General features: G+C 38.5%; 1 protein-coding gene across 5 annotated transcripts in view; it reads right to left on the reverse strand.

Moving 5' to 3' along the window:
- Window positions 1-26,819, reverse strand: part of LOC105498227 (activating transcription factor 6) — a 243,691-nt gene that overhangs the window by 54,914 nt on the left and 161,958 nt on the right. Inside the window, exon 16 of one of the 5 annotated variants that reach the window (XM_011770212.3) lies at window positions 15,447-20,583. The exons of the other annotated variants lie outside the window; for them this stretch is intronic. Within the exon in view, the coding sequence (XP_011768514.2) occupies window positions 20,564-20,583 (20 nt within the window). The 3' untranslated portion in view covers window positions 15,447-20,563. Of the gene's footprint in view, window positions 1-15,446; window positions 20,584-26,819 lie in introns of those variants that run through there. 5 annotated transcript variants of the gene reach the window in all.

A 26,819-nucleotide genomic window follows, 5' to 3' on the forward strand; every position in this document is an offset into this window, starting at 1 on the left:
GCCATGCTGGGTCTCATTTTCTCCACTGTCAGCAGTTCTCAGTCTGCATTGAACTTGGCTGCTTTTTAATCATATAATGTTCAGCAAAGCCTAGACGTTTGAGTACATTCAAGTGTTTACTTCCTTCAGTTCCTTACAACTGATCATTTTGTAGGCCTACATAAGTGAAACCAAGGAAACATCTTCATAAAAGTGTCTGGATTTATAAATAGTTTTATTGCTCCATTTAAGTTCTGCAACATGCAGCCCTACGTGCCGGCAAGTTTCATTAACAATAGGTAAGGCCAAATATATGTTGAGAACCTGCGATCGCGAATTCAATCTCATCCTTAGACGGAATCTAATCGCCTGTTGAGTCATTTAAAATTTTACTTTAAAAAAATTTTTAAAAATGTAAATTTTAAGTTTATCTTTTGAAAATAAAGGTGGGGACAACAGGATTCTTTAAAATCTTGCTTAAAAGACTAATACAGATACTACTCTCAGCAATACAATCATGGGAAAAAAGTAATTGATGACTGCCTTCTTTAAACAATTCTTATAAATGACTGAAGCTCACTTCGGTATTTTCAATATTCACTTTACTCCTGCAAATGAAGTGACCAGAAAAGATTAATTCTGGAAAAGATAGGTTAAAGGATTTTCTCGTTTGCTACTATTGGAAACCGATCTAGAAAAGTTGTCTAACAAAGTACGAAGAAAGGATCTCCATATTATTCAGATAAAAAGTATTGGAGGATTCATGATTGAACAGCTAGTAGGGGTCACGACCAAGTACAATTAAGGCACTGCTCTGCCATGAACTGATAATCCAAACCAAAAACATTAGGAACGTACCCTTTCTTCAGAGTCTCAAAAGGAATGGCTTAAGGTACTTTGGGAGGCTGAGGGGGGTGGATCACTTAATGTCAGGAGTTCGAGACCAGCCTGACCAACATGGCGAAGCCCCTATCTCTACTAAAAATACAAAATTAGCCAGATGTGGTGGTGCACGCCTATAATCACAGCTACTAGGGAGGCTGAGGCAGGAGAATCGCTTGAACCCGGGAGGCAGAGGTGGTAGTGAGCCAAGATCATGCAATTGCACTCTAGCCTGGGCAAGAAGAGCAAAACTCTGCCTCAAAAAAAAAAGACATGGCTTAAGGACTATGGAATATTTTTGATTTCCATAATATGAAATAATTTGGAATATACTATCCTGCACATTAAATAATTGTTCCATTCTGTTAATTCTGATATACTACTACTTAAGCATATAAATAGCTTTTTTTAAGAAATTATCAAGATTTCTGAATTATTATAAAATGGATATAGACAAGTCATCTCTTGCTATGATTACACTATTATTCTGAGCCATAAAAACGAATTCTTCTTTTTAGCAGGTGACAAAGACTCTCCTTAAACTAACTCTAATCAGACTTCCCTAAGCCCCCTGCTCAAATGGGCCCGACCTTGGGCTTCCCTCTCGGTCCTTATAGAATGCAGTTTGAGCAAGAATCCAGCTAAAGTTTAACAAAAATCCTCCACCCTTGGTATCTGATTACCTTCGACATCTAATCACCCTGGCCTGCCTTCAGCAAGAATTCTGCTGAGTCGATCTAGCAAGAATCTCCCTTACCTTTGACGTTTCCACTTAGTAATTTTCCATCTACTGACCCCCACACCCTGCTCCTTGGCTATAAATCCCTACTTGTCCTTGTCGGAGTCAGACTCCAGTCCAATCTCTCTCCCACACTGCAAGACTCCACTGCAGTAATCCTTGTATTGTTTACATAGCCTCCCTTGAATAAAGTCCTCTCTATTGTCTTCAACAGTGTCATGAATAATTTTTCTTTAACTCAAGGAAATCACTGCTCTTAGTCCTATTTCTATTTCTTTCAGAAAATGGGAGCAGTAATTCTTACACATATACTGAGTGAATTCTGGTATTATAGCTCTGTAGGTAAGAAACCAAATGGTATTTTAGAAAATTGAAAAGTGAATTAACCATAAAATGCTCTGATCAATAAATGTTGTATCTTATTTACTTAGGAAAGAGTAAGAATACAGAGTGAAGGATAACAGCCAGGGATGGAGTTCAGGGGTGAGAAGTTTCTTGCTCTCATTTGTTTTAGAAACTAAATTCACAAAATTAGAGATTTTTTGTTGGTTTTTTAGAAGACCTGCCACATTAAAAATTATAAATACTGAATGAAAAATGAGCAAAATTGAGTAAATATCACATTCCAGTGTTCCATTTGACTGTGAAGATAACGAACACTGCTGAAAACCGAAAACTAGGCCTGCTCCATCCCCCAAGGGCCTTGCAGAATGTATGCAACACATGCTCTGAGAATAGCTTGGAGACCAAATTCCCAGAGATTCCTGGTTGTAACTATGGAACTCAAACCATAAAGAGATTTTTTAGCAAGGATGTCATTTTGACTTTTTGAACTCCAGAGAGTTTCTCATGCTCTCTTATGGAACAATTCCTAATAGGTGGCACTGATACAGCAAAAACATAGTCTTCCTGGAGGATCCATAGTTGTATCACTGGAGTGTTAATACCAGGGTTAAAATCAAAGAGAATTCTTCCCCAGTCTCCTCCTAATATTCACTCCTGTTTGATAAAGACTCTGCAGGGGCCAGGTCTAGTGGCTCACGCCTGTAATCCCAGCACTTTGGGAGGCCAAAGCAGGCAGATTGCTTGAGTCCAGGAGGTCGAGAGCAACCGGGGCAACATGGAGTAATCCTGTCTCTATGAAAAATGCAAAAATTCGCTGGGCATGATGGTTTGTGTCTGTAGTCCCAGCTACTCAGGAGGCTAACACCTGAGCCTGGGAGATTGAGGCTGCAGAAAGCTGAGGTCTAGCCACTGCACTCCAGCCTGGGTGACAGACTGAGACCCTGTCTCAAAAAACAAATAAACCAACAAAAAAACAGACTCTGTAGGTCTGAAGTCAGGTACTCAGTAGCATCTTATGTAAGTACTTAAGTGGGAGACACAGACATGTGCTCATCAAAGCAAGTGGCCAAGGGATGAATGTTCCAGGGTAGTATCAGGGCAGGGACTGTTCAGATGAGATGTCTAACCAAATTCCCAATTATTTGTGATCATTCATTGAGCTAGCATGCGTGAAATGCTTATACAACACAGTTTCTATCTTTAAGCAGTTTATAATCAAGTTGGTAGGTAAAATATATATGGAAGAAAAATACTAGTAACAGTTCACAAGACCAGATATGAAACATTACAGGAAAATATAACAGTATGCCTATAACTAACACAAATTAACAAACAGTAAACTTGTTATTAGGATCCCATTTGTAGTTATATTGTAAAAGATAATTATAGTATCTCACAGTGAAAAGTCATTCAAGAATAAACACAGTAAGGATGGGATGGTGTTTTGGAAACTGCAAGACTTATCTGTGAAGTCCAAACATACCGGACTGGTATAGTGACAGCAGTAATGATTATAGTAAATTAAGGAAATTTCTGTCCAAACAAAGAAATTAATAGAACTGCCTTTAACCCAAGTGCAGATATATAAAAGTGCTTAAGGGTAAGGAGAAATAAATCCTTCTGGAGCAAATGGGAATGGAATAAGAAGAAGGTGACTGAGGGTATTGGTGTTTTGTTTTATTTTGTTTTCAAATAAATGCTTTGGTTTAAATTACTGATAGGATCCCAACTTCTGTAATTAACTTGCCGTTCTTACTTCTGCAGACTTGTTCTATCTTGCCATCATTTGCAGGTTCACTTTATCATAAGCCATGTGCAGCATATAATAGAAATGAGAATTATAAATCTTACTCAAGTTGTGTATTTAAGAGCTAGTATGTGTAAAGGAGCTTGGGGCGGTGCCTCCTATTCTTAAGGATATGGACACCACCTCAAGATAACTGTATTTTACTCTTTACAGAGGGAATTTTTAACAAAGAAATGAACCAGGCTGAGATACAATGCCAAACACTGCATTTAACCTTCTTTACCAAAACTTGTACAGAGCTGGATAACCAGTGGCCTGACTTATTGGTGCACTTCTTTTAGGTCTGATTACCACACGCAGATTTAATTCAGAGTGGCAAAGAGTGCTAGGCCATGTTGTACAAACACTTCCTTTCCTGATCCCCAGACACCATTATTGCTTATTTAGTTCCCCAGCCTTAAGTGGTCCTGCCTTCCGGTTTATTTGCCCACTGGATAACTCTGAGGAGGCAGTGGTGAGCGCTTCCTTGCAGCAGAGGCTGCATGAGATCAGATCCTCGACATGCTTGCTGATCCTGCAATATAACACAGTGAGATGACAAGCCTATGTTTTGCACAAATGTAGGGGAAAGAATCAAACAGATGGTAATGATGATAAAAGGAGAGTTACAGAAATACTCATGTGTAGTTTATCTACAGAACAAACTGCATACCTTGTATGCATAGAACTGAACAAATTACAAAGAAAACCAGGCATTTCATTCATCCATGAGATGGATTCAAGATTAGAGCTGTGAAGAGCTCTGAAATGACATAGTCCCTTCATTGTGGACATTAAGAATCTGAGGTCCAGAAACACCTGGGTTTATTTTAAGTTCTGTAACTTATTCTCATTATTCCTCTGCTTGGAGACAGTCCAAGGGAAGGACTGCTCTTCATCCTCTATGATATGATGAAAAAATTATTATCCTCTATGATACTGATGAAGAAATTGATGAAAAATTGATGAAAAAATTATTTTAAAAGTGCAAATTACATAAAAGTACCTTATTTAGCTGAGTTTTATTTCAGAACATTACTTACTTTTTCTGATTCTGGCCTAACTGGGCTCCAAACTGCATGTGGATCAGAAGACCAGTCTTGGTTTTAGCTCTGATGCTACTACACCGTATCATTTTGGGGAAACTCACTTAGCTTCTTTGACTTTCTATCTTCTAATCTGTTTTCATTCATCAAATATTTATTGAGTGCCTGCTATGTGCCTAGCATGTTACAGGTGCTGGAGTGGAGAAGTGAACAACAAAACAGATGAAAGCCCTACCCTCCCAGCATTCATATTCTAGTGAGCAGACAGTAAGCAAGAGAAGTAAGTAAATATACAGTATGTTTGAAAATGATAAAGACTAAGGATAAAACTAAAGCATGGAAGGTGGATATGAAACGTTAGGGCTAGACTGGAATTTTGGAAAGAGTGGTCTGGGAAGTCTTGACCAGCAAGATGGCTTTTTTGTGTGTGTGAAAAGGTGATTTTTTGTTCAAGACCTGGCAGAACTGAGGGAGTTAGTCAAGCAGGTGTCTGGGGAGAGGGCATTACAGATAGGGGAAACAGCAGGTATAGAGGCCCTGAGGCAGGAGCATCCCCTGAGTATCTGAGGAATAGTAAGAGGACCAGTGTGACTGAAGCAGAGAGAATCAAGGGAGGAGTAGGAGGCAATGAGGCTGGAGAAGAAACCAGCGGACCTTACAGGTTGTATTAGTCCGTTCTCACACTGTTATGAAGAAATACCTGAGACTGGGTCATTTATAAAGGAAAGATGTTTAATTGACTCAAAGTTCCACATTGCTGGGGAGGCCTCAGGAAACTTAGAATCATGGCAGAAGGCAAAGCAGAAGCAGGCACCCTTTTCACAAGGGGGCAGGACTGAGTGAGTACAAGCAGGAGAAATGTCAGACGCTCATAAAACCATCAGATCTCGTGAGACTCACTATCATGAGAACTGCATGGGGGAAACCGCCCCCATGATCCAGTTACCTCCACCTTGGTCCCAACCTTGACATGTGGGAATTATAATTGAAGATGAGGTCTTGGGGCTGGGCGCGATGGCTCATGCCTGTAATTCCAGCACTTTGGGGGGCCGAAGCGGGCGGATCATGAGGTCAGGAAATCATGACCAGCATGGCTAACATGGTGAAACCCCACCTCTATTAAAAATACAAAAATTAGCTGGGTGTCATGGTGCGTGCCTGTAATCCCAGCTACTTGGGAGACTGAGGCTGGAGAATCGCTTGAACCCTGGAGGCGGAGGTTGCAGTGACCTGAGATCGTGCCATGGCACTCCAGCCTGGGTGACAGAGTGAGGCTCTGTCTCAAAAAAAAAACAATGATGTTTTGGTTGGGGACACAGCCAAATCATATCACAGGTCACACAGATTTGGGCCTTTATCCTAGATAGATGTGACACAGTTGGAAGGTTTGAGCAGTCGCATCACGAACGGACTTAAATTTTAATAAGATCACTTTGATTAGTGACTTGCTTATTTCAAAGTATGTGATAATCACTCATATTTCCAAAATTCTTAAGGATTAAATATGATGACGTTTGTGAAGGACTTTCAGGATGTCAAGTGATATAAAATGGGAGTAATTGTTATTGTGTGGAGTCAGTGTGTGTGGCACAGTGGAGAGACATCAGGCTTTGGAATTACAGACTTCATCTATAACATGGGGATGTTAATACCTAACCCATAGGGTGGCTGCAAGAGTTAATAATGTCAAGTACTGTCCCTATCACATGCGCACACACCTCTGAATACAGCAAGAACTGAAAGGTGTCACTGCATTCTGGATCACAGGAAAGAGCCCTAGGAATCAGCCATCCTGGGGTCTAGCCCTTACCTTCCACTGCCTCACAGTCTTACGGAGAAGAAATAAACTGCATTCTTCATAGTTTGCTCATTTTCTTCATCTCCCCAATGGATGGGGGTTAACAATGGCTGCTGTTTTCCTGTGGTGGTGTGAGGGCTGAGGAGTTAATGCTTGTAACACCACTGTATGAAATGAGATACTGCAGAGTGTTTCTACTGTTAATATAAGTGTGACTAAGACTTACATTAAGGAGGAAGTGAAAGAACCCAGAGAAAGCTGTTGTATTGGAAACAACATAGCTTTATTTTGAAAACATTATCCAGAATCATTTCAGTTCTATGACTTAGTGGGGAAAAAAAAAAAAAAAAGATAAAGAAGAGGAAGAGGAGGAGGACATGACCAAAGAAGACAAAGAAGACAGTGGATGAGAATGATGACAAGCTCGTAGCGGCAGATCTCTATCACACAGTGGGAACGGTTCCAAAGGGGAAAATTTGGCAAGGACTAAACTTTCTTTAAGTCATCATTTAGTGCTAAGAAAGCACTAAAAATTGGCAAGTTTCTCATCCCTTTTTCATTTTTAAGACAAGTTATCCTAACCTGCTTCTTATAACAGCACTTCTCACCAGAATCCTTGACATCTCTTCTTTCTGCGCTTCTTAATAAAAACCCTGGGGCTCCTCCTGACTAAAAACAACTAGAACCGCCATGCAGTTCATATGGGTCACCACTCTTCTCTAAGGGAGCCCGGCTAAAGAACTGAAAACTGGGAAAACTGGGTTGGTTTATGATAGCAAATGCAGGCCATAAACTTTCTTAAAAGAACCTACCTTTCTTGGGATTTTTTAAAAACCAAGATTTTAAAGCAGAGAAGGCAAGTCTAAGTCCACACAACTTCTTCCACAGACCAACAGTGACTTGTTACTTTTACACTACACAAAGCTACCTAGACTACAGCTGGGCCTCACAAACCCCAGACAACTGTAAAGTTCAGTCAACACCCATATTTTTGCACTATCAGGCATTGTGTAATCCTAACAGAGCAATGAATATGTTCAATTTAACCTTTATTTTTTAAGCAGGGACTAAAAATACCCAATTTATATATAGCACAGCAGATTCAGTTGACAGGGTACAATAAACAAGGCCTTTTCTCAGATATGTAAGGCAGAGGTGATGCTCTCCTAATGGGAGTTTGTTCCTATGATCAATATGATTCAATTACATAAATATTTACTTAGCAGCTATTATGTGTTGGGCACTGAGAGATGAGTAAGACCTTGCCCCCGACCAAGGCGCTTGTCATCTAGGAAAAGAGGCAGCTATGTAAACTGACATCATCCAGGATAGGTGTGATACAGGTATGCATATCGTTCAACGAGAATAAAGAGGAAGGTGCCTCCTTAGCCTGGGGATGTGGAGAGGTGACAAAGAAGATTTTCTGGCCAGGCACGGTGGCTCATGCCTGTAATCCCAGCACTTTGGGAGGCCAAGGAGGGCGGATCACAAGGTCAAGAGATCAAGGCCATCCTGGCCAACATGGTGAAAGCCCGTCTCTACTAAAAAATACACAAAAATTAGCTGGGCATGGTGGCACACGCCTGCACTCCCAACTACTCGGGAGGCTGAGGCAGAAGAATTGCTTGAACCTGGGAGGCAGAGGTTGCAGTGAGCCAAGATTGTGCCACTGCACTCCAGCCTGGGCAACAGAGGGAGACTCCGTCTCAAAAAAAAAAAAAACCTGAAGGAGGTGACACTTGAGACTAAAGGATTCTTCAGCCAGGTCTGAGGTGGGGGAAATTCTACAGAGGGATAAGCATTAGTAAATACATCAAGTCATGAGGTATGTTGTGCCAGGCAGTACTGAAATACAAAATATGAGTGGAAAGTGGGAAAATGAGGCTGGAGAGATAGAAAGAGGTGGTTCACATAGAGTTTAGAGTTTATCCCAAAGGCAATGAGGAGACAGAGGAAGGTTTTAAGGAAGTGAGAAACAGGATGGGATATGTATTTTATTAAAATAAGTCACTGGTGGTAATGTGGAAGATAGATCTGAAGAGAAGTGGTTGGACTTGGAATCCATTTTGAAGCTAAAGTTAATAGGATTGGCAGATGGATCAGAGGTGGATGAAAGAGAAGGCAAGGAATCAAGATTGTTCTAAGTTTCTGGCATGAGCACCTGGGAGACCTAAGATGGGTAGGAGTTTGGGAAGAAAAGTGAAGAGTTCAATTTTGAACATGCAGGTGTTCGAGAATGTTAGGGAGGCAGCTGAGGAAAGAGTCCTGAACTCAGGAAATAGCTACAAATCTGGGAGACATTAGCTCACAGATAATATTTAAAGCCATATGTGGCAGAAACTGCTCCCTGTCCTCCAAACTCCATCACTCTCTTTTTCCTCTAGCAAAAGAACTGCTCCATTTTAGCTGGAAGCCATGGCTACCTACCTAAAGACTACGTTTGCTAAATTGTCTTCAACAAGTTATCATCATGTGACTCAGTTCTGGCCAAGCAGATGAAACATGAAACTTCTGAGTCCTAAAGGGAAGGGATATGTTCTTCACTTCCTATTTTCTTCTTCCTGCTGGTTAGAATACTGACAGGATGCAGGGGCTGGAGTAGCCACCTGGGACCAGGAGATGGAGGCAGCATGTTGAGAACAGCAGAGTGCAGGAAAGAAAGAGCGTGGGTCTCCAGTACTAACAAGCTATCCTATCAGTCTTGGACCACCTCCCACACTTTTACAGGAAAAAGAAATCAACTTTCATCTTGTTTAGGCACCTGCATTCTGGGGCCTCTGTCATAGTAGCCTAAACTATATTGTAATTTATATACCATGTGATTGAATAAGACCACCTAATGTAAATGACGAGTTAATGGGTGCAGCAAAGCAACACGGCACATGTATACATATGTAACAAACCTGCACGTTGCACACATGTACCCAAGAACTTAAAGTATAATAATAATTTAAAAAAAAAAAAAAAAAAGATCACCTAGGCAAAAGACTAGAGGGTCTAGGCCTTGGGATATTTCAATGTATAGGGTTTGGAAGAAGAGACAGAGTCAAATGAGACTGAGAAGCAGCAGCTAATGAAATAAGATGAAAAACAAAACTAGACAAGTGGTCTCAGTAGAAATCAAGTAAATAAAGTGTTCCAAGGTGATGTCAAATGTTGCTGGAAATAAGATGAGGATGCAGAAGATAATAATAGCATGATGGTGATGGAAACTTTGGTAAGTAGTTTCAGTGGAGTGATGAGATGAAAGCCTGTTTGGAGTGGGTTAAAGAGAGAACAGCAGGACAGAAGGAAGGAACAGCAAGTCTAGATGAGTCTTTCAAGGAGTTGTGCTAAATAGGGTCCCAGAAAAGTGAGCTGGTGACTGGAGGGGAAACTAAAATTTAGGGAATTTTTTTAAAGTGAGCACTATTACTATCAAACCCACTGCCACGAAAAGTTTTACTAAAAAGCAAGACTTCTGAAATACAGTGAAGTAGTTACATTTTTATAAAGGAGTAATTCTCTCTTTAAAAAGATAATCGAAACTCACCTTCTTAAAGGAATGGCAGCTTTCCTCATAATAAGCTGTTAAACTTTGAGATCTTTAAGGTTAGTATCACAACCTATTGCTACACTACAAATGGAAATAGTGGTGGTTTACGGAACTCATTTGGAAATCAGTGCCTACAACTTAAAAAAAACATATTTGTTACAGTGTGACAACTTTCTTCTACTAACTGCTTGCCTGCCTTACATTTTTGGCACCAATGGGTAAAATTTTTCGTGAACTTTTCTCATCTGAAAAATATGACCATTTCCTTGAAAATCTTTATGCTTTTATGTTTCTCTGATATTCAAAGGGATATCTCTGATACTATGAAAATCACTAACATTTAGTAGGAAAGGAGATGGGGGAGGACTCTTAACTCTTCACACACAATACTCCATTCATAGGCAATTATTTCTTTAGATGTAATTCTAACATATTCAGTTATGTGAGTCCAAAAGGCAAATCTATACTTGACACTAGCCAAAAGAGCCCTGTAATTTCTATTAGTAGCCCAGAGTCTCATATAATACCTTAAACAAAAATGAGAGCAGAAGGTTTCATGTGAAAGATTCACAGACAGGGAATGGGATGAAGAAAGTGCACTCCAGGCAGGTGAACAGTAGATGCAAAGGCCCTGAGGTGGGAGTGTGCCTGGCATGTTCAGGGGACAGCAAAGAGGACTCTGTGCATGCAGAGGAGGAAGCAAGGGTAGAAGGCTAGAAAATGAGGTCAGAAAAGCAAGTGTGTTTGTGTACATGTGTGGGAAAGGGAGGCAGAACCATGTAGAGTTGTGCAGGCAATTGTCAGGGCTTTAGCTTTGACTCTGAGTGAGATGGAAAGCTACTGGTAAGTTTTCAACAGAGGAGTGACATTATTTTATTATTATTATTATACTTTAAGTTCTGGGATACATGTGCAGAACATGTAGGTTTATTACCTAGGTACACATGTGCCATGGTGGTTTGCTGCACCCATCAACCTGTCATCTACATTAGGTATTTCTCCTAACGCTCTCCCTCACCTTGTTCCCCACCCCTCGACAGGCCCCGATGTGTGATGTTCCCCTCCCTGTGTCCATGTGTTCTCATCGTTCAACTCTCACTTATGAGTGAGAACATGCGGTGTTTGGTTTTCTGTTCCTGTGTTAGTTTGCTGAGAATGATGGTTTCCAGCTTCATCCATGTCCCTGCAAAGTCCTTTGTCTTCTTATAAGAGCAGTAATTCTATTCGTGAGGGCTCTGCCTTCATGATCTAATAACCCCCGGAAAGGCTGATTTTCATATCATTACATTAGTGAAGAGATTTCAACATATGAATTTTAACAGGATACAAGTATTCCAACAGAGATGAATTATTTATGGTAATTATGGTGCTGAAGTAACCAGAGATAAAAGGCATTAAAGTGAATTTTTTTTTTTTTTTTTAATTGAGAGGGAGTCTCACTCTGTTGCCCAGGCTGGAGTGCAGTGGCACAATCTCTGCTTAATGCAATCTCCGCCTCCCGGGTTCATGTGATTCTCCCACCTCAGCATCCCGAGTAGCTGGGACTGACTAAAGGCGTGCCACACCACACCTGGCCAATTTTTGTATTTTTAGTAGGAGTGACATGATTTAAGTCTTAACAGGATCACTCTAACATCAATGCTTTAGAAAGACTAAAGAATGCAAGGGTAAATACAGAAAATGTTAGGAATCTATTTCTGATGGTTTGGTCCAAAGTGGTAGTGCAAGAAGGTAAGAAGTAAGAGAGGTATGACTCAGGATGCATTTTAGAGTAGAGCCAGTAGAGTTTGCTGAGGGATTAGATACGGGATGTGGGAAGAAACAAAAGGGGTCAAGGATGACTGCAAGGAAAGTTTTTGGCTGTGCAAAGTGAAGGATGGATATGCTTTACTGTGACCAGGAAGAGAAGACTACAGGAGAAGGTTGAGGGTGGAAACAGTTTGGTTAAGTGTGAACTGACAGGAATCATGGGTGAAGATATTTAACAGGCAGTTGGTTACATGCGGAGTTCAGGGATTAGAGTGGGTTTGGAGGTATACATTTTCCTTCCTGTTAAATATTTATAAAAATTTGAGTGTGGATATTAAACACACGCTGATTAAGTGCACAGCCAAGTCACTTACTGTCATAATTAGGGTCCCAAAACAGCTTGATAGGTAAGAAGAAAATGAGCACACTCCAACAAGATGAAATTTAATATGTCAAAATGTAAAATCCCATACAAATATATGATGAGAGAGATAGGGTAGAACAGAGACATGTTTGAAAAACATCTGTAACATTTTCAAGTAACTTAAAGAGTATAATAATTGGATTGTTTGCAACTCAATGGATAAATCCTTGAAGGGATGGATACCCCATTCTTCATGATGTAATTATTTCATGTTGCATACCTGTATCAAAACAGTACACGTACCCCATAAATATATACATCTACCATGTACCCACAAAAATTAAAAATTAAAAAAATTAAAAAAGAAAAACATCTGTAGGTTTTAGTCAAGTGTAAGTTTGACAAGTCAAAGGTGAAATATAACTCTTCCTCAAATTCATGCCAACTAAGGTTGTGTTAAGAACACAACAAAAAAGGTGATAGTTCCATTCTCCACCTGCTAATTAGCACACAAGTAGTAGTGTTGCATTCCATTCTGGGTTGCTTCGAACCTAGACCATAAGGGAGCAGATGAAGAAACTGTATTTCTACGAGCAGATGTGGAGAAGATGTGGCATACAAAATGGCCATCTTCAAAGACCTGGTAGCCTACCACATGAGGACGGCATTAAGGCTTTTTCTCTGACCCCTAAAAATACTGAATTAGAACCAATAATTGAAAAGATTGAAAAGCACAGATTCTGGAGCAGTAATAGAAATAAGTTTCTAACATTTATAAAGGAAATTTAAAGCATTAAAACATTATTTCCTACAATCTCATATGAGAAAACTACAACAGAGAAAAGTGCCATTAAAATGGCACAACAGCAATTACTTTTGCACCGACCTAATAATACAGCTAAGGAAGAGATGGGATTACACTTGTCTCTGTCTGTTCAGGTTGCTGTGACAAACTGTATACACAGGATGGCTTATAAAAACCAGAAATTTATTCCTCACAGTCTGGAGGCTGGGAAAAACCAGATCAAAGCACTGGCAGATTTAATGTCTGGTGAGGGTCCCTTCCTGGTTCACAGATATTCATCTTCTTACTGTGTCTTCAAATGGCAGAAGGTGTGAGGAAGCTCTCCAGGGCCTATTTTATAAGAGCACCCCCATGCATGAGGGCTCTGTCCTCATGACCTAATCACCTACCAAAGGCTCCATATCACAGTATGGTAGGGATTTCAACATATAAATTTTGGGGGGCTACAAACACTTAGTTTACAGGAACATCTATACCTACCTATCTCAAAAGTCCACGATTATATACAAGTCTAAAGCTCCGTCTGTCTCTCTCTGCACTCCCTGGATATTTTCAAGTGTGTAAAGAGGATTAGGGCATTCTTATTAACAAACGGAATAAAAAATATTCCACCTAGTTTATAAGTACTTGCTAATCTAAAGAGCTTTGTGACAATGTTGCACCAATTACTGAAACCCATTTGCATCTGTCTTTCTTTACAACTGAGTGCAGTACCTATTAGATTTCTCTATAAAACCAGATTATCTATAATGAAAGGTCACTTGAATCAAGGGTAGGGAGAGAAGTAATTCTGTTTTGGGGAAGAAACTTCTTGGGAGTGGTTATCACAATGGGTGATGCCCCTAGAACAAAGCAGAGAATGTGAAAGTTGGTCATGACTCTTCCCCTGTTTCTAGGAAAACATGGGTTACCTTAGGAACATGGATTTAATGCTCTCAGTGGTAGAATGATCTTACTCCATGGAAAACAATGCATTTATAACATGCTAAGTGCCATGAAAACATATCTGTTCTTTCCATAAGCATGTGTAAAATACAGGGGGAAAAAATCACTAGCTTAAAAACAAGAGGAAAAACAATTAGAAGGGAGTTTAGAAGAAGCAGAAACACTCAAATGGTATCTACTATGGAAGAAACTTAGTTGAACCCAGGATTCTGAGAATTATGGGACTTTACACAGAGGGAGTTGGCCATACACTTTCTTTAAAAGGGCATTGGAAAAGAACGTGGTATAGCCAACAGAAGCTTTGCCAACACCACTAGGAAATATCTAGGATTGGAAGGAGTCTCAGGCACAATAGCACACAGCTGCTATGTCACTTTGAAGCACTCACTCCTTCCTCTTGCAGAGCCCCTACTGCATCGTGGTTTCTAGCCCTAAAACCTAAGCATTTCCTGGTACTTCTTTGGTGCTTCTTATTTTTTTTCAAACTTTTTTTTAAAAAGTTTTGGTTCTGAAATGGCTCTTCTGTTAGAGGAGGATGGAGGAAGGTGGCAACAATCTACCAGCATTACAAATCCGAGGGAAGATCTGGTTTTGGGAGAACGTTTATGTAGCTTTACTCATGCCCAACCAGATAATGATCATAACCAGATCATTATCAATTCACACCTGAATGAATGTGGAAGTTCCTAATTGTGGCCCCTGATCATCCATGTCTAATCCAGCCTCTGTTTACATACAAGTTATCTTGTACACTGTCATGAGATTAATCTTTTCAACTATCATTTTTATTGTGTCTCTTGCTTTTTGATGGTCCCTGCTGTATTGTGAAGAGTGGTGGTGGGATGCTTCTTTATGGTAGTGATGCTGGAGCAGAGAAGTAAATGAAGTGAAGTGAGCCATGTAACCATCTGGGTAAGAGGTTTTTAGAAAGATGGAAAAGCCCTGAGGCATGCAGGAGCGTCAACATGGGGAAGAGCAAGAAAAACTGTGCTGGAGTGGAAGGTTAAGGGAGATGGCAATAGGAAATGAAATTGGAAAGATAGATAGAGATCCATTGAGTTATGGGAGACCAAAATTAGGAGTGCAGACTTTTATTATGAGTGTAACTCATGATGAGTTAGAAGAATAACTCAATAAGCCTTGCTGTGAACAATGAATTAAAGTCCATTCAGGATCTCTTATTTTGTTACATTAGGGTTGAATTCTAAAGTATGATTTAAGAAGAAAAAATATTCTTTTGTATGTTGTACATGTTTAAATTAAAATCATCTTTACATTGGCCAAAGTTTTCCAATACTAAAATTCAACAGCAATCTTTATAAGTCAAGGGGAAAACATAAAGTTACACATAAAATTTTCTATTCTAATTGTGTCTTACAACTTTAATGCTATCTCTTGATAAAATGGATTAATAAGTAGCAAATGAATATGCAGACTAAAGATGCTTTAAAAATAATACATATACACATACACATATTTTAGGATGGAGACTTCTTTATATATCTTCAGATAAAATTATCACTTGTTTGCAGGATGGAATTTTATATATCAATGTTCTATATAAAAACACCATGACTTTTGCATTCTCCATGATTAAACAATAGATTCACTGAGTGTGATAGGCAGCCTCTAAGATAGCCCTCAGTAAGCCCCATATCTTGGTGTTCATACCCTTGGTATTTCCCTTCTATAGAGAGTGGGCTGAATATAATAGTTTGCTTCTAATGAGTAGAATATGGTAAAAGTGATGATATATCAACTCTGAGATTAGGTTACAAAGATACTATGGCTTCCATCTTGGACACTCTCTTGTGTTGCTATTGCGACAGAAGCCAGAGGACATGTCATGTGCTGTCTCATAGAGAGGCACATATGGCAAGGAACTGAGGGAGAACTCTGGCCAACAGCCAGTGCGGAATTGCAGGTCTCAGTCCAAAAGCTCACAAGGAACTGAATCCTCCCAACAACCATACGAGTGAGCTTGCACATAGATCCTACCCAAAAATGAGACCACAGCACCAGCCAACAGCCTGACTTCAACCTCATGAGAGACCCAGAGCAGAACCACATTGCTAAACTCTTGGATTCCTAAACCAAAGAAACCGTGAAATAAAAAATGCTGCTTTAAGCCATTAACGTTTTCGGGTAATTCGTTACATAGCAATATATAATTATTCATTGAGCTAATATAACATTTTAATGAAGTAGATCAGCTAAATTCTTAACAGTGGCTAATCAAAAAGACATTTAAAATGATCTGCAATATACATTTAATCATTTTAATAGCAAGTTTACCTTTATAATTTTTTTAGCTTTGAAAATTGTTATAATTTGTTTAAAAAGGGTCAATTTGGAAGGGACGGTCAAAAAATAGAAAGGTTATAGAAATCAATCAGATTCCCTGGTTCAGAAACCAAGAAATTCCAGTTTTACAGAGACAGAAGTGAATGATTAGGTTCCAATATGCCTGAAAAAATCTAGGGATTGTAGTGGATGGAAAATGAGGCTGTAAAATAATATTGTCTTAAAAAGTACAATAGTGGAATACAAACATCCCATATAAAATGTGAAAGTTAGTAAAAAAGATAACCTGCATTGTCATTCCAATTGACCATTTATTAGCACGTTTTGATTTTGTGCAACTTACTTAACTTCTTCAAGCCTCTGTTTCTTCATCCATATAACAGGAGTAATAACCCTATATTTTAGCGTTGCAAAGCACTCAGCACAATGCTTGGCATAGGGTAAACAACCCCCCAAAAAAATGTTAGTTCCTATAGCAATTACTATTTTCTATTATAGACTTAAATTAGAGTTTAGTTCCACTTTCAAAAAATAAAGTATTCATTTCAGGTTACTCCACAACTGGAGACCTTTAGAAAATTTAGCAGAATGTTCAGAAAACCAAAATTTAACCAGAGTTAAGAATAAGGTTTGCTCAAGATAAGGTTTGCTCAACAAAGTGAAAAGACAAACTCACTGAATGAGTAAAAATATTTGCAAGTCATATATCTCATAAGTGACTTGTACCTAGAAGATACAATTTTTATAATTCAATAAAAGATAAATTATCCAATAAAAATGGGCAAATGTTTTGAACAGACAGTTCTCCAAAGAAGATATATAAGTGGCCAGTAACACATAAAAAGATGCTCAGCATTACTGGGGTGGGGAAAGGGGTGAATGAGGAGTAGTGAACCCAATGCTAATGGGCATGGGTTTCTTTTGGGGTGATATGTTCTAAAATTGTACTAAAAACCACTGAGTTATAGATTTTAAATGGGTGAAATGTATGGTATATGAATTATAACTCAATAAAGCTGTTCCAGAAAAAAGAAGTATAAAAAAGGATAAGGCTTGCAAGGTTTAAGTGTATATTATTTAGTCTGAAAAAGACAGTAGAAGGCAATTCGATACTGATATTTAATATATAAAAACACGCAGTCATAGGGATGTTAGCTAGTTTTTCTCTATTTCCTCAAATACCTAAGTAACAATATCAGATTATGTTAACTATAAGAATTTTTTAACAGTAGTGTTTATCAGTAAAGGACCATAGTTTAGAGGTAAGTTGTTTAATAATTTTTCTCCTTAAAAACAGAACAAACATTAGAATTTCTTGGAACCGGCCAGGTACTGTGGCTCACGCCTGTAATCCCAACACTTTGGGAGGCTGAGGTGAGTGGATCACTTGAGGTCAGGAGTTTGAGACCAGCCTGGCCAACATGGTGAAACTCCCATCTGTACTAATACAAAAATTAGCCAGGCATGGTGGCGTGCACCTGTAATCCCAGCTATTCAGGAGGGATTGAACCTGGGAGGCGAAGGTTGCAGTGAGAAATTCTAGGAACCTGTTATTGGAGCCTACATTATAGGAATATGTTTTAGATGGGGCAGTTTGTATAATAAATTCCTTCAGGTCATTCCAGAAATAAATTCTCTTGTGTTATGTCTTGTAGTCTAAGATGGTCCTATTAAAATAAATATGGTGTAATTTTTATTTTTCTGACCTGGTTTACATATGGCCATTCTTGAAGGCATGGAGATAAAATTCTCATCTCCAAATGGCTACTTCAATCTCTATCTCTGCATAAAGTTATTTCTTCGGTTTACTTTAAATGTACAATTTGCTACCATTTTCCATCACTGAATCAAAACAGTAACTGACCATTGGATACAGAATGTCTCAAAAATTCTCTTTATAATAAATGTGAAGAATCTTGCGTTTCATATTGAGATAAAGCTATTTTTGAAAGAAACATAAGATTCTAATTCATTATGACAAATGCAATTTAATGCTCAAATGTTAAAATATGCTGTAGCTTAAAATCTAAAACATAGCTCATTGAAACTAGAAAACTAAAATGGCTCTCATAAAGATAGAAGCCAAAAATAATGATGACAAATTCAATGAGTATTTCCCCTGCTGCAACTTGACTGCTTAAACTGTACTGTGTGGGAAAATAAAATTGTTTTTAAAAACCCAAAACAACTAAACTAAGTGGGAGGTGGAGATTTAATTCTTTTGGGTTTATGAAAATGTACTGTCATCAAAAAATAAGCTCATAATTTATTTGCCTTCTAAAACATACAATCAACTTGAGTAAAAACATTAGTTGTCACTGGCCTATCATGTACAAAGTATAGAATTTTAGAGCCAAGAGGGAACTTTAAAGATCACCTACCTCAACCTTCTCATTTTATAGACGAGGATACTAACTGAACTCCTTGCTTACAGGTCACACATCTGGTTAAGGGCTGCGCAGGGTAAGAACAAAAGGCTTTGACTCCAAATGTAGGTTGCTTTCCCAAACATCATACTGACCCTTTACAGAGAGAGAGGATGTTGCCTGTACCTGCACAGACAAAATGGGTCTCAAGTAGAGGCTACATTCTTTAGGACTTTGTAACTCCTGAGAATATAAGCTATCACCTAGCCTTTCACTAACTGTGGGTTTGTACACTGGTTTAGGAACACATTGTTTTTTCATCTTTTTGTGATATTAAGGCCAAACTCACCATATTTCTTTTTTGGTTGTTGTTTCCTGGTTCTCATCTCCTGTGTTGAATCTTCTCTGATTATTCAAAATGCTGCTGATACAAGTTTTGGGCCACTTAGTGCTTGACTGCATACCTAGGTTTACAGAAGCTCCAATCTTGTGAGAGAGAGCTGACCTCCCACTAGTTAAGTGTATAAAGTACCAGATAATTTATTTCCCAGACTTCCTTGTAACTAGGGTACGGGCATATGGCCTAGGCTCTGCCATACAGACGCACCAGCTCCAGAATGCAAAGAAGACTCTTCTGGAAAGAAGGGTGGCCCTAGAAGGAGTGGCATCTAGTTGCAAGGGCCAGCCGTGGTTTTGGTTCTGGAAATACAGTTCAAGATCAGCGATATCACTGATGCAAGCTATGGTCTATGTCCAGCTCTGTGGTGTAATTTAGGACTTTGTTTTTGTTTACCATACCTCCAAGTTAGATTCGTTGGCCCTCCTAGAAATTCTACTTAAGTTACCAAGAGTTAGTTTCTGTCATCTGAAACTAAGAAAACTGATTGATACACAGCACCTATAAAGTAGCTAACAAATGTTCTTCTATATTGTAGTTTATCTGGGGCAGGAACTTTTATATAGTTTTCATATTTGTACCTCTCGGTTCATAAGGCAATGCCTAGCACCCATCAGGTTCTTAATAACTGTGGAATTGCACTGACTGTTTTCAAAGGTGTATGTGTATGCCTAACTATATGCCAAATGAGGCTCCCTGGAGTAAAAGGGAGAACAGAATGACACATTGCTAGAATGTATGAGAGCAGCAAAACTAACCAAACACAGAATAGGGGGTGGGAGATTTCTCATGTTTATAGCCCACTTTGGCTAAATGGATCTTAGTAGCTATCTTAGTTTGAGTTCAAGCCAGTTTTCCTGGGAAAACACATGGCCACATCTATAGAAATGTAGACAGTAAATTCATTAGTGAGAAGACAGACTGTTTATTTTTACTATTAAATGGTATGTTTTGTTTTGAAAGTAGAACTGGTCTGTTGGTCTAGGACAGGCTAGTTTAAGAAAGTGACTGACATTTACCTACTAAAAAATGCTTTTTTTTTTTTTAAAGGCTTCTGTATATTTAAATGCCATGGAAAAAGTAAGCAAACTTTGCAATAGATGGTTGCTAAATTTGGATGGAATGAATTTATTTTTAAGTGCTTTAATTAGGTAAACTTAAGATGACTAGAAAGCTATAGCTTACCATCTCCTAATTTATTTCTCCATATTTTAACATACCAGTGCGGGGGGAAAAAGTCTTTCTGGTTTATCACGGAAACTCCAGGATCGACATCTTTTTGCTGCCATCAAGCCAAATTATGTGCTCAATATTAAATATTTATGTAATAGATAACCAGAACACAAAACAGTAGCCATTAGTGTGAAATTATGGTAACATAAACTCATATTTAGTTCTGCTGTCTTGACTTAGTCATACGCTGTTGCTTGAGGGAAAGGCTGAAGACACTATTAAAAGTTAACACTTGCTTTTCAGAAAAATGACCTCAAAGGACCATGCAGAAAGTTCAGTTGTGGTTCTCTTCATTTCTCAGTCATCTCAGCTGTAAAATGGGGAAAATGTTTATCTCACAGAGGCTTTATGAGGACCAAATGCAATTATATCTGTTAAAGAACCCAGTAATAGACTTAACATAAATGGTGGGTACTCAAAAAAGGGAAGCTGAACCTGAATGTACAACTTAAAACTATTTAGTAATATAGGCAATGAACATTTAAAAAGCATTTTGTTCTTCAAAAAGGAAACAAAACTCCAAAATACTTTAAACCTTGTAAATACTTAATTTTACTTATTTCTACTCTTACTATTCCAACAGTATAGTTCAGACATTTTTTACCATTAGTAGTAATAGTATTCCTATTACTATCTCATAATTTACCCCATAATTCTTTCTTCATTGGACACTGAATATTATCTATTTTAAATGGGAAAATTAATATAAAGATCTCACTGTCAATTAGGGTGGTCCTTGCTTTAAAAAATGCAAGCGATGTGGCATTGCTCATTATTTTCTTCTGTATTTATTAATGTGTTATAATTTAGCTCAAAGTCACACAGTAATCAGTGACAGGATGAGTTGATCTTCCAAGAGAAGACAGAAATGTCTTCTAACACATTTATGTCTTGCCTTTCCCCATATCAAATACTAAGTCATTCTGCTTTCAAATAGAAGAATGATTTAAGTCCTCAGAGAATGTTCTTGGCCTAGTGTGGTGGCTCACGTTTGTAATCCCAGCACTTCAAGAGGCTGAGGCAGGAGGATTGCTTGAGCCCAGGAGTTTGAGACCAGCCTGGGCAACACAGTGAGACCCTGTCTCTATAAATGTTTTTTATATTATATTTTAAAAAGAATGTTCTTGGTATTGTAAACAAATTACATTTTATATTTAAATAAAATGCTTGCCTACAGATCTAAAGGTCTGAGATCTGGTCTCAGCTCTGTCAGTAGCTGGGTTGGATCAGTCATTCACCGCCCTCGACCTGTTTTCTTAGCTGTTTCATGAGGCTGTTGTGTTAAACTCCCCTAAGTTTTCTCCTGGGTCTAAGATTCTCTATGATCTATGTATGCCCTGCTTTCCAGTAAAATTATTAACTCTCTGAAGGCATGTATTACATTTTAGTCTTCTTTTGAAACCTGTACATTACTTGGCATAGTGCTATGGGGCTGAATATAAAGCTGAACAGCAATCACATTATACTAAAAAAACAAACATGTAACCAAATTATCATAATTTATAGTATAAAACTAAGCAATGACTGCAAAGTAACCATTACTTGACATTTATAATGGTGGTCTTAACTCTCTTACCTTTCAGTCAAGCAAATGACTTTATTTACCTGCTCTATGTAATAGGATAGTTTCTACGTGGAGTGTTCTGTCCTCTTATCTCTATAAGCCATCAAAATATTAGGGACTTGTAGACTTACTCTTTACATTCTGTGACAAGCAGCATGGAAGGCAGCCTCTAGGATGCCCCCAAATGATCCCCACTTCCTGGTATTCATACCCTTGTACATCCCACTCCTACAATGTACCAGGGTTGGTCTAAGTAACCAACAACATGCAGCAGAAGTGATGGTATGATACTTCCAAGATTAAGTTTAAAAGTCAGTGGCTTCCATCTTGGGAGTGCTCTTACTCACTTGCTTTCTCACTCTTATGGAGCAGTTGCTTTGGGGAAGCCATGTGGTGAGCAGCCCCAGAAAGAGGCCACCTGCTGCATGAGTGAACATGGAGGCACATCCCTGAGACCCAGTCAAGTCTTCAGCCCCAGCCAACAAGTTGACTCCAACCTCAAGAGAGATCTGGAAGCAGAATCACCCTGCTAAGCTGTCCCTAGATTCCTGACCCTCAGAAACTGTCTGAGATAATGTTTGTTTTCCTTCAATTGCTAGGTTTTGGAGTAACTTGTTACACACAATAGATAATATACATAAAGAATCCTTTTTTAAATATGAAGTACCCATCATCTATTGCCTAGATGATAACTTTCTAACTGTTGTCCCTACAAAAGCATCATCCCCTGCAATCTATCTTTTATGCTGCTGCTAGGGAAATCTTTTGAAATGTAACTCTGTTTATGCCTCTTCCCTGCTCAAAATATTTTAATAGTTCCCCATTGCTCAGAGGCTTAGGTCAAACTCTGTATCATGTCCTACAAGGCCATGATGAACTGGCTTCTGCTTGCCTCTACAGCTTCATCTGTACCTTGATCCATGTGCACTTTAGTCCAACTTTAATTCCCCAAATGGACTAAGTACTTTTCTTTCTCTGATATCCCTACTTATACTGTTCCCTATGCTCAGAATGCCTCATTCACTTGGCCAGTATTGAAGATTCAGTTCAAATTTCACTGTGTGTTCATTTAATTAATTACATTTTTTCTTGGATACAATGGATAGTGCCTGGCTTATATAGATACTTCATATATTCAATTCAGCAAACATTTTTGAGCAGCTACCATATATTAAGCACTTACTCTTCTCAGGCAGTAGGAATTACAAAGAATATTGAATAAACAAGGTCCTAACCTTAAGGAGCCTCCAACTTAGCAGGGAAGTTAGATGATAACTACTGATTACAAGTAAGATGAATGTTACAAAAATAAGAGAGTTCAGAGTATTCTAGGTACAAAAAGTGGGGAAGGGATCCTAACCTATTCCATGGACTCAGGGAAGCCATCTCTGAATGTTTATTGAGTAAGGGACTTAATGAAAAACTGTATCTATTCAGGATAAAAACACAGTCCTAAACTTCAGGTCAAAAATCCAAATCAGCAAATAAAATAAAAAGGCTTGGTAGTAACACACATGAAAAAGCTAAAGACTATATTTGACAGAAGGTACAATGTATAATGTAACTAGAAAAAAACACCTTGGTTTCACCAATAGAAATACACTATATAGAATTAGGAGATACTCCACTATGCTCAGCATTCATCGGTCCTCTTTAAGAGATGTGGAAAAACCAGAGTCCATTCAGAAGAGAATCACCAGAATCGAGGCACCATGAACCCAGGTCATAAGAATAGCTTCCAAAAACTGGAAGATCTTGAGATGTGAAGACTCAGAGGGTATATAGTATACACACAACTGAAGGTTTGTCACGTGGAAGAAATACTATATTTATATATAATCCTGTGGACTTAAGAGACAGAAAAGGAACAATTTACAAATTGCCAGAGCTATTTAAAGCAGGCAGTCTCTATAAATGGAGGTGGTTATATCTAAACTGGTTGGCCACGGAGCAACATGTTGCAGAAAGGAATCCAATCCCTGGAAGGCAGTTACCATGGATAACTTTGTACTAAAGCCTTTTTAACCATGATATTTTATGGCATGAATACAGGAATATTAATGCATCTTTCTTTGTCCTAATCCATACCGTAATGATGCCAAGTAGATCACATTTCCCACAAGGTTCTGTCCTATATAATAGTTAGAGCAAAAAAAAGAGATAGGTCCTAGGTATCTTCAAAGAAACTGCTTATATGGCCTTCCTAGCAATTCCTTTCCTAGCAATAAACTATTGTGCAGTTTACATTTGTCTCATTATTTAATCTAAATATTATATTTAAGACAGGCATTTGTTTCTGTAAAATTAATAATACATATACAGGCAAATATCTCTATGAATACTTGGTTGAGTTCAAAGGCACTCAAGATCCCCAAAGCAAGAACGCTTTCTCAACACAGGAACATATAACTAACAATCTGCATTTATATTTTCAATGTCAACATTCTAGATTCTTTTAAAAATATGGATTTCTTGGAACTCTCTTTTATTTGCAAAAGCTCAAGAGAAGGAATATTTCCCAATGTGAATGAAAACTACCATGTCATGGCATGTACATCTGTGAAATGACACTGGCCATCCTCAGCTTGCAGATGTCTTAAATAACAAAGAAAGTATCATGTAAGTGCTGACACACCTATATAACACTTCACAGAAAGTTATGATCCCCAGTGTTTCCAGTTGGTGTAACTGCAAAAGAGAGAACGCAGAGAAGTTGAACCTGTGCTTACTAAGCAATTCTTCTAAAACATAGAAACTTGCGATTATGTGAAGTGGCTCATCTTCTGACAAAGTGCAAGGTTCTTGATTTCCCCGCACAAAGATAAATCCATTATGAGGAGTTTAGTATTAAAAAATAAAAAAACACACAGACTTTGGAGAGTTAGTGGGAGGCTCAAACGAACTCTGTTGGCTTAAAGAGATGCTGATCTCTAGTTTTTATTTGTTGAAAGCTAAACCATCTGTTTGAGTAGAAACAGATTTTTGCCACAAGGCAGAAAGAGTGAATGTGATCTCACTGAAAGCTAACAAGATTCTGAAGGTCACTTAGGTACAGGGGGCTCAGCAACTGGTTCCTTTGGGTCAAGGAAGTAACTATTCTAGAGAGTTCAATGCAAGCTGATTGAATCTAAACCTCTGGGGTCTTGTGAAGGTTCCTATAAACTAAATAATTAATTAGTAAATCAAATAAAATAAAGACAAACTATTCATGGAAAAATTACCCATGCAACTGCCAATAAATCATCAACACAATAAGCATTATTGGCAAAGTAATAACATTCCAAGTACATAAAGGCAGCTCTACCATTAACCTTATTTTTTCCACTTAAGAAATCTATTTCTACCTCACAGTAGAGAGTTGAGAAGAGGCTCTGCTAAGTGGGAGAAAATCTAATGGTTTGGGAAGAGTTAAAAATGGATACACTAATGACTTCAAGAAATAAGAGGGAAGTAAGGCCAACCAGAGGAAATGAGGGAGGCAAGATATAGCTATAGAACAGCTATTTTATGTGAATCATAAAAAAGCAAAAATTTCCCAACATCAAGTGTATATTAAAAATTAAGTATCAGAGCATTTATTTAGGCATGGGATGAAGAGAAGACACACAGATAAATAAAAAAAATACAACACCTTCAAGGTAATTATCTTTGAGTGGTGTGAGATAAAGCCATAAATGAGAGGTGGTTACATTAAGGATGTTTAGTGGAAGAAAGACTATTTATTCTAGGACCTACAGAAGTATTCTAGTGGTCCAGAGAAGTAAGGCAAAAGTTTTGCGGAGGTGGTAGGATTTCAGCTGGATCTTGAAGGATGGGTAGGAGATAGCCTGGAGAGAAGAGGGTAGGCAATACAAGATATGGACACCACATGTGCAAAAACAGTCAGAGTGATCTCTTTACACGTACATCAGATCAAGTCGCTTCACACCTCAAACTCCTCAGCACCTTCCCACTATATTGATAAATCACAACTCTTCACCGCGGCCTACAATTCCCTGTCCGATGTGGCCCCTATTTACCTTGCTGACCTGATCTCGTATCATTCCCACCTGTCGCTACTGGATCCTACTCTAGCCTTACTGGTCTTCTGACAAATCCTAAAACTAACACATTCTTTCTGGCCTCAGGGCTTCTGCTCTCTTGTTGCTCCCTCTGCTTGGAATCTTCTGCCCCTTGGCTCTTCACAGTTGATTCTTCTCATCCTTCAGATCTTGGTTTAACTGTTATCCTCTCACTATCCTAATCAAAAAGGTCTTCTCTACCCCTGACTCCCACCATCATATTTCATCAAGGGACCATATTTATATCAAGGGACCATATTTATTTATTTCTCCCAAATTGTCATAATCTGCAATTGTTTTGTTTGGATTGTTAATTTTTTTTTGTTTCCTTCCATCTCTTCCACTTAGAGGCTACAGAAAAGTACAAATCATGGGTACCTTATTCAATGTTGGTACCTCCAGCTTTCGGCATAAAGGAGAATCAGTGAATGAGTATTTTTAAATGAACTAATGAATATAGATTCAAGGAACTGTTAGTAGAACAGTTTGGTTAGAATTGAGTTGAAAAGGTAATGTGGGGACAGACTGTCCTGGGCCTTTGATGCCAGGCTAAAGCATTTGGATTTCATCTGATAGACACTGAAAATCTACTGCTGGCTCTTGAGAAGGATAATGATATAACAAAAGCAGTATGTAAGGATGACTCATCTTGGCAGCAGTATGCAGGGTGAATTGTAGGAATTAAGAAGGAAAAATAATAAATTAGTGTGACCAGTTAAAATACTACTGCAACAATATAGACAAGAGGAACAATCTCAGTAATCCCAATCATGCCCAAGGCAAAACAAAGCAAAAAAAAAAAAAAAAAAAAAAAACCAGGGAAAACAAGCAAAGAAAGCGGGCTCGTCTTTCTTTTCTCTGCAGATCCCCACTCTATATTTCTTGCTGCCCCATGTCTATCTCCATAAGCTTTGTATCTTG

The sequence above is a fragment of the Macaca nemestrina genome, chromosome 1 (genome assembly GCF_043159975.1).
Source record: "Macaca nemestrina isolate mMacNem1 chromosome 1, mMacNem.hap1, whole genome shotgun sequence".
In the NCBI taxonomy this organism is placed as follows: Eukaryota; Metazoa; Chordata; class Mammalia; order Primates; family Cercopithecidae; genus Macaca; species Macaca nemestrina.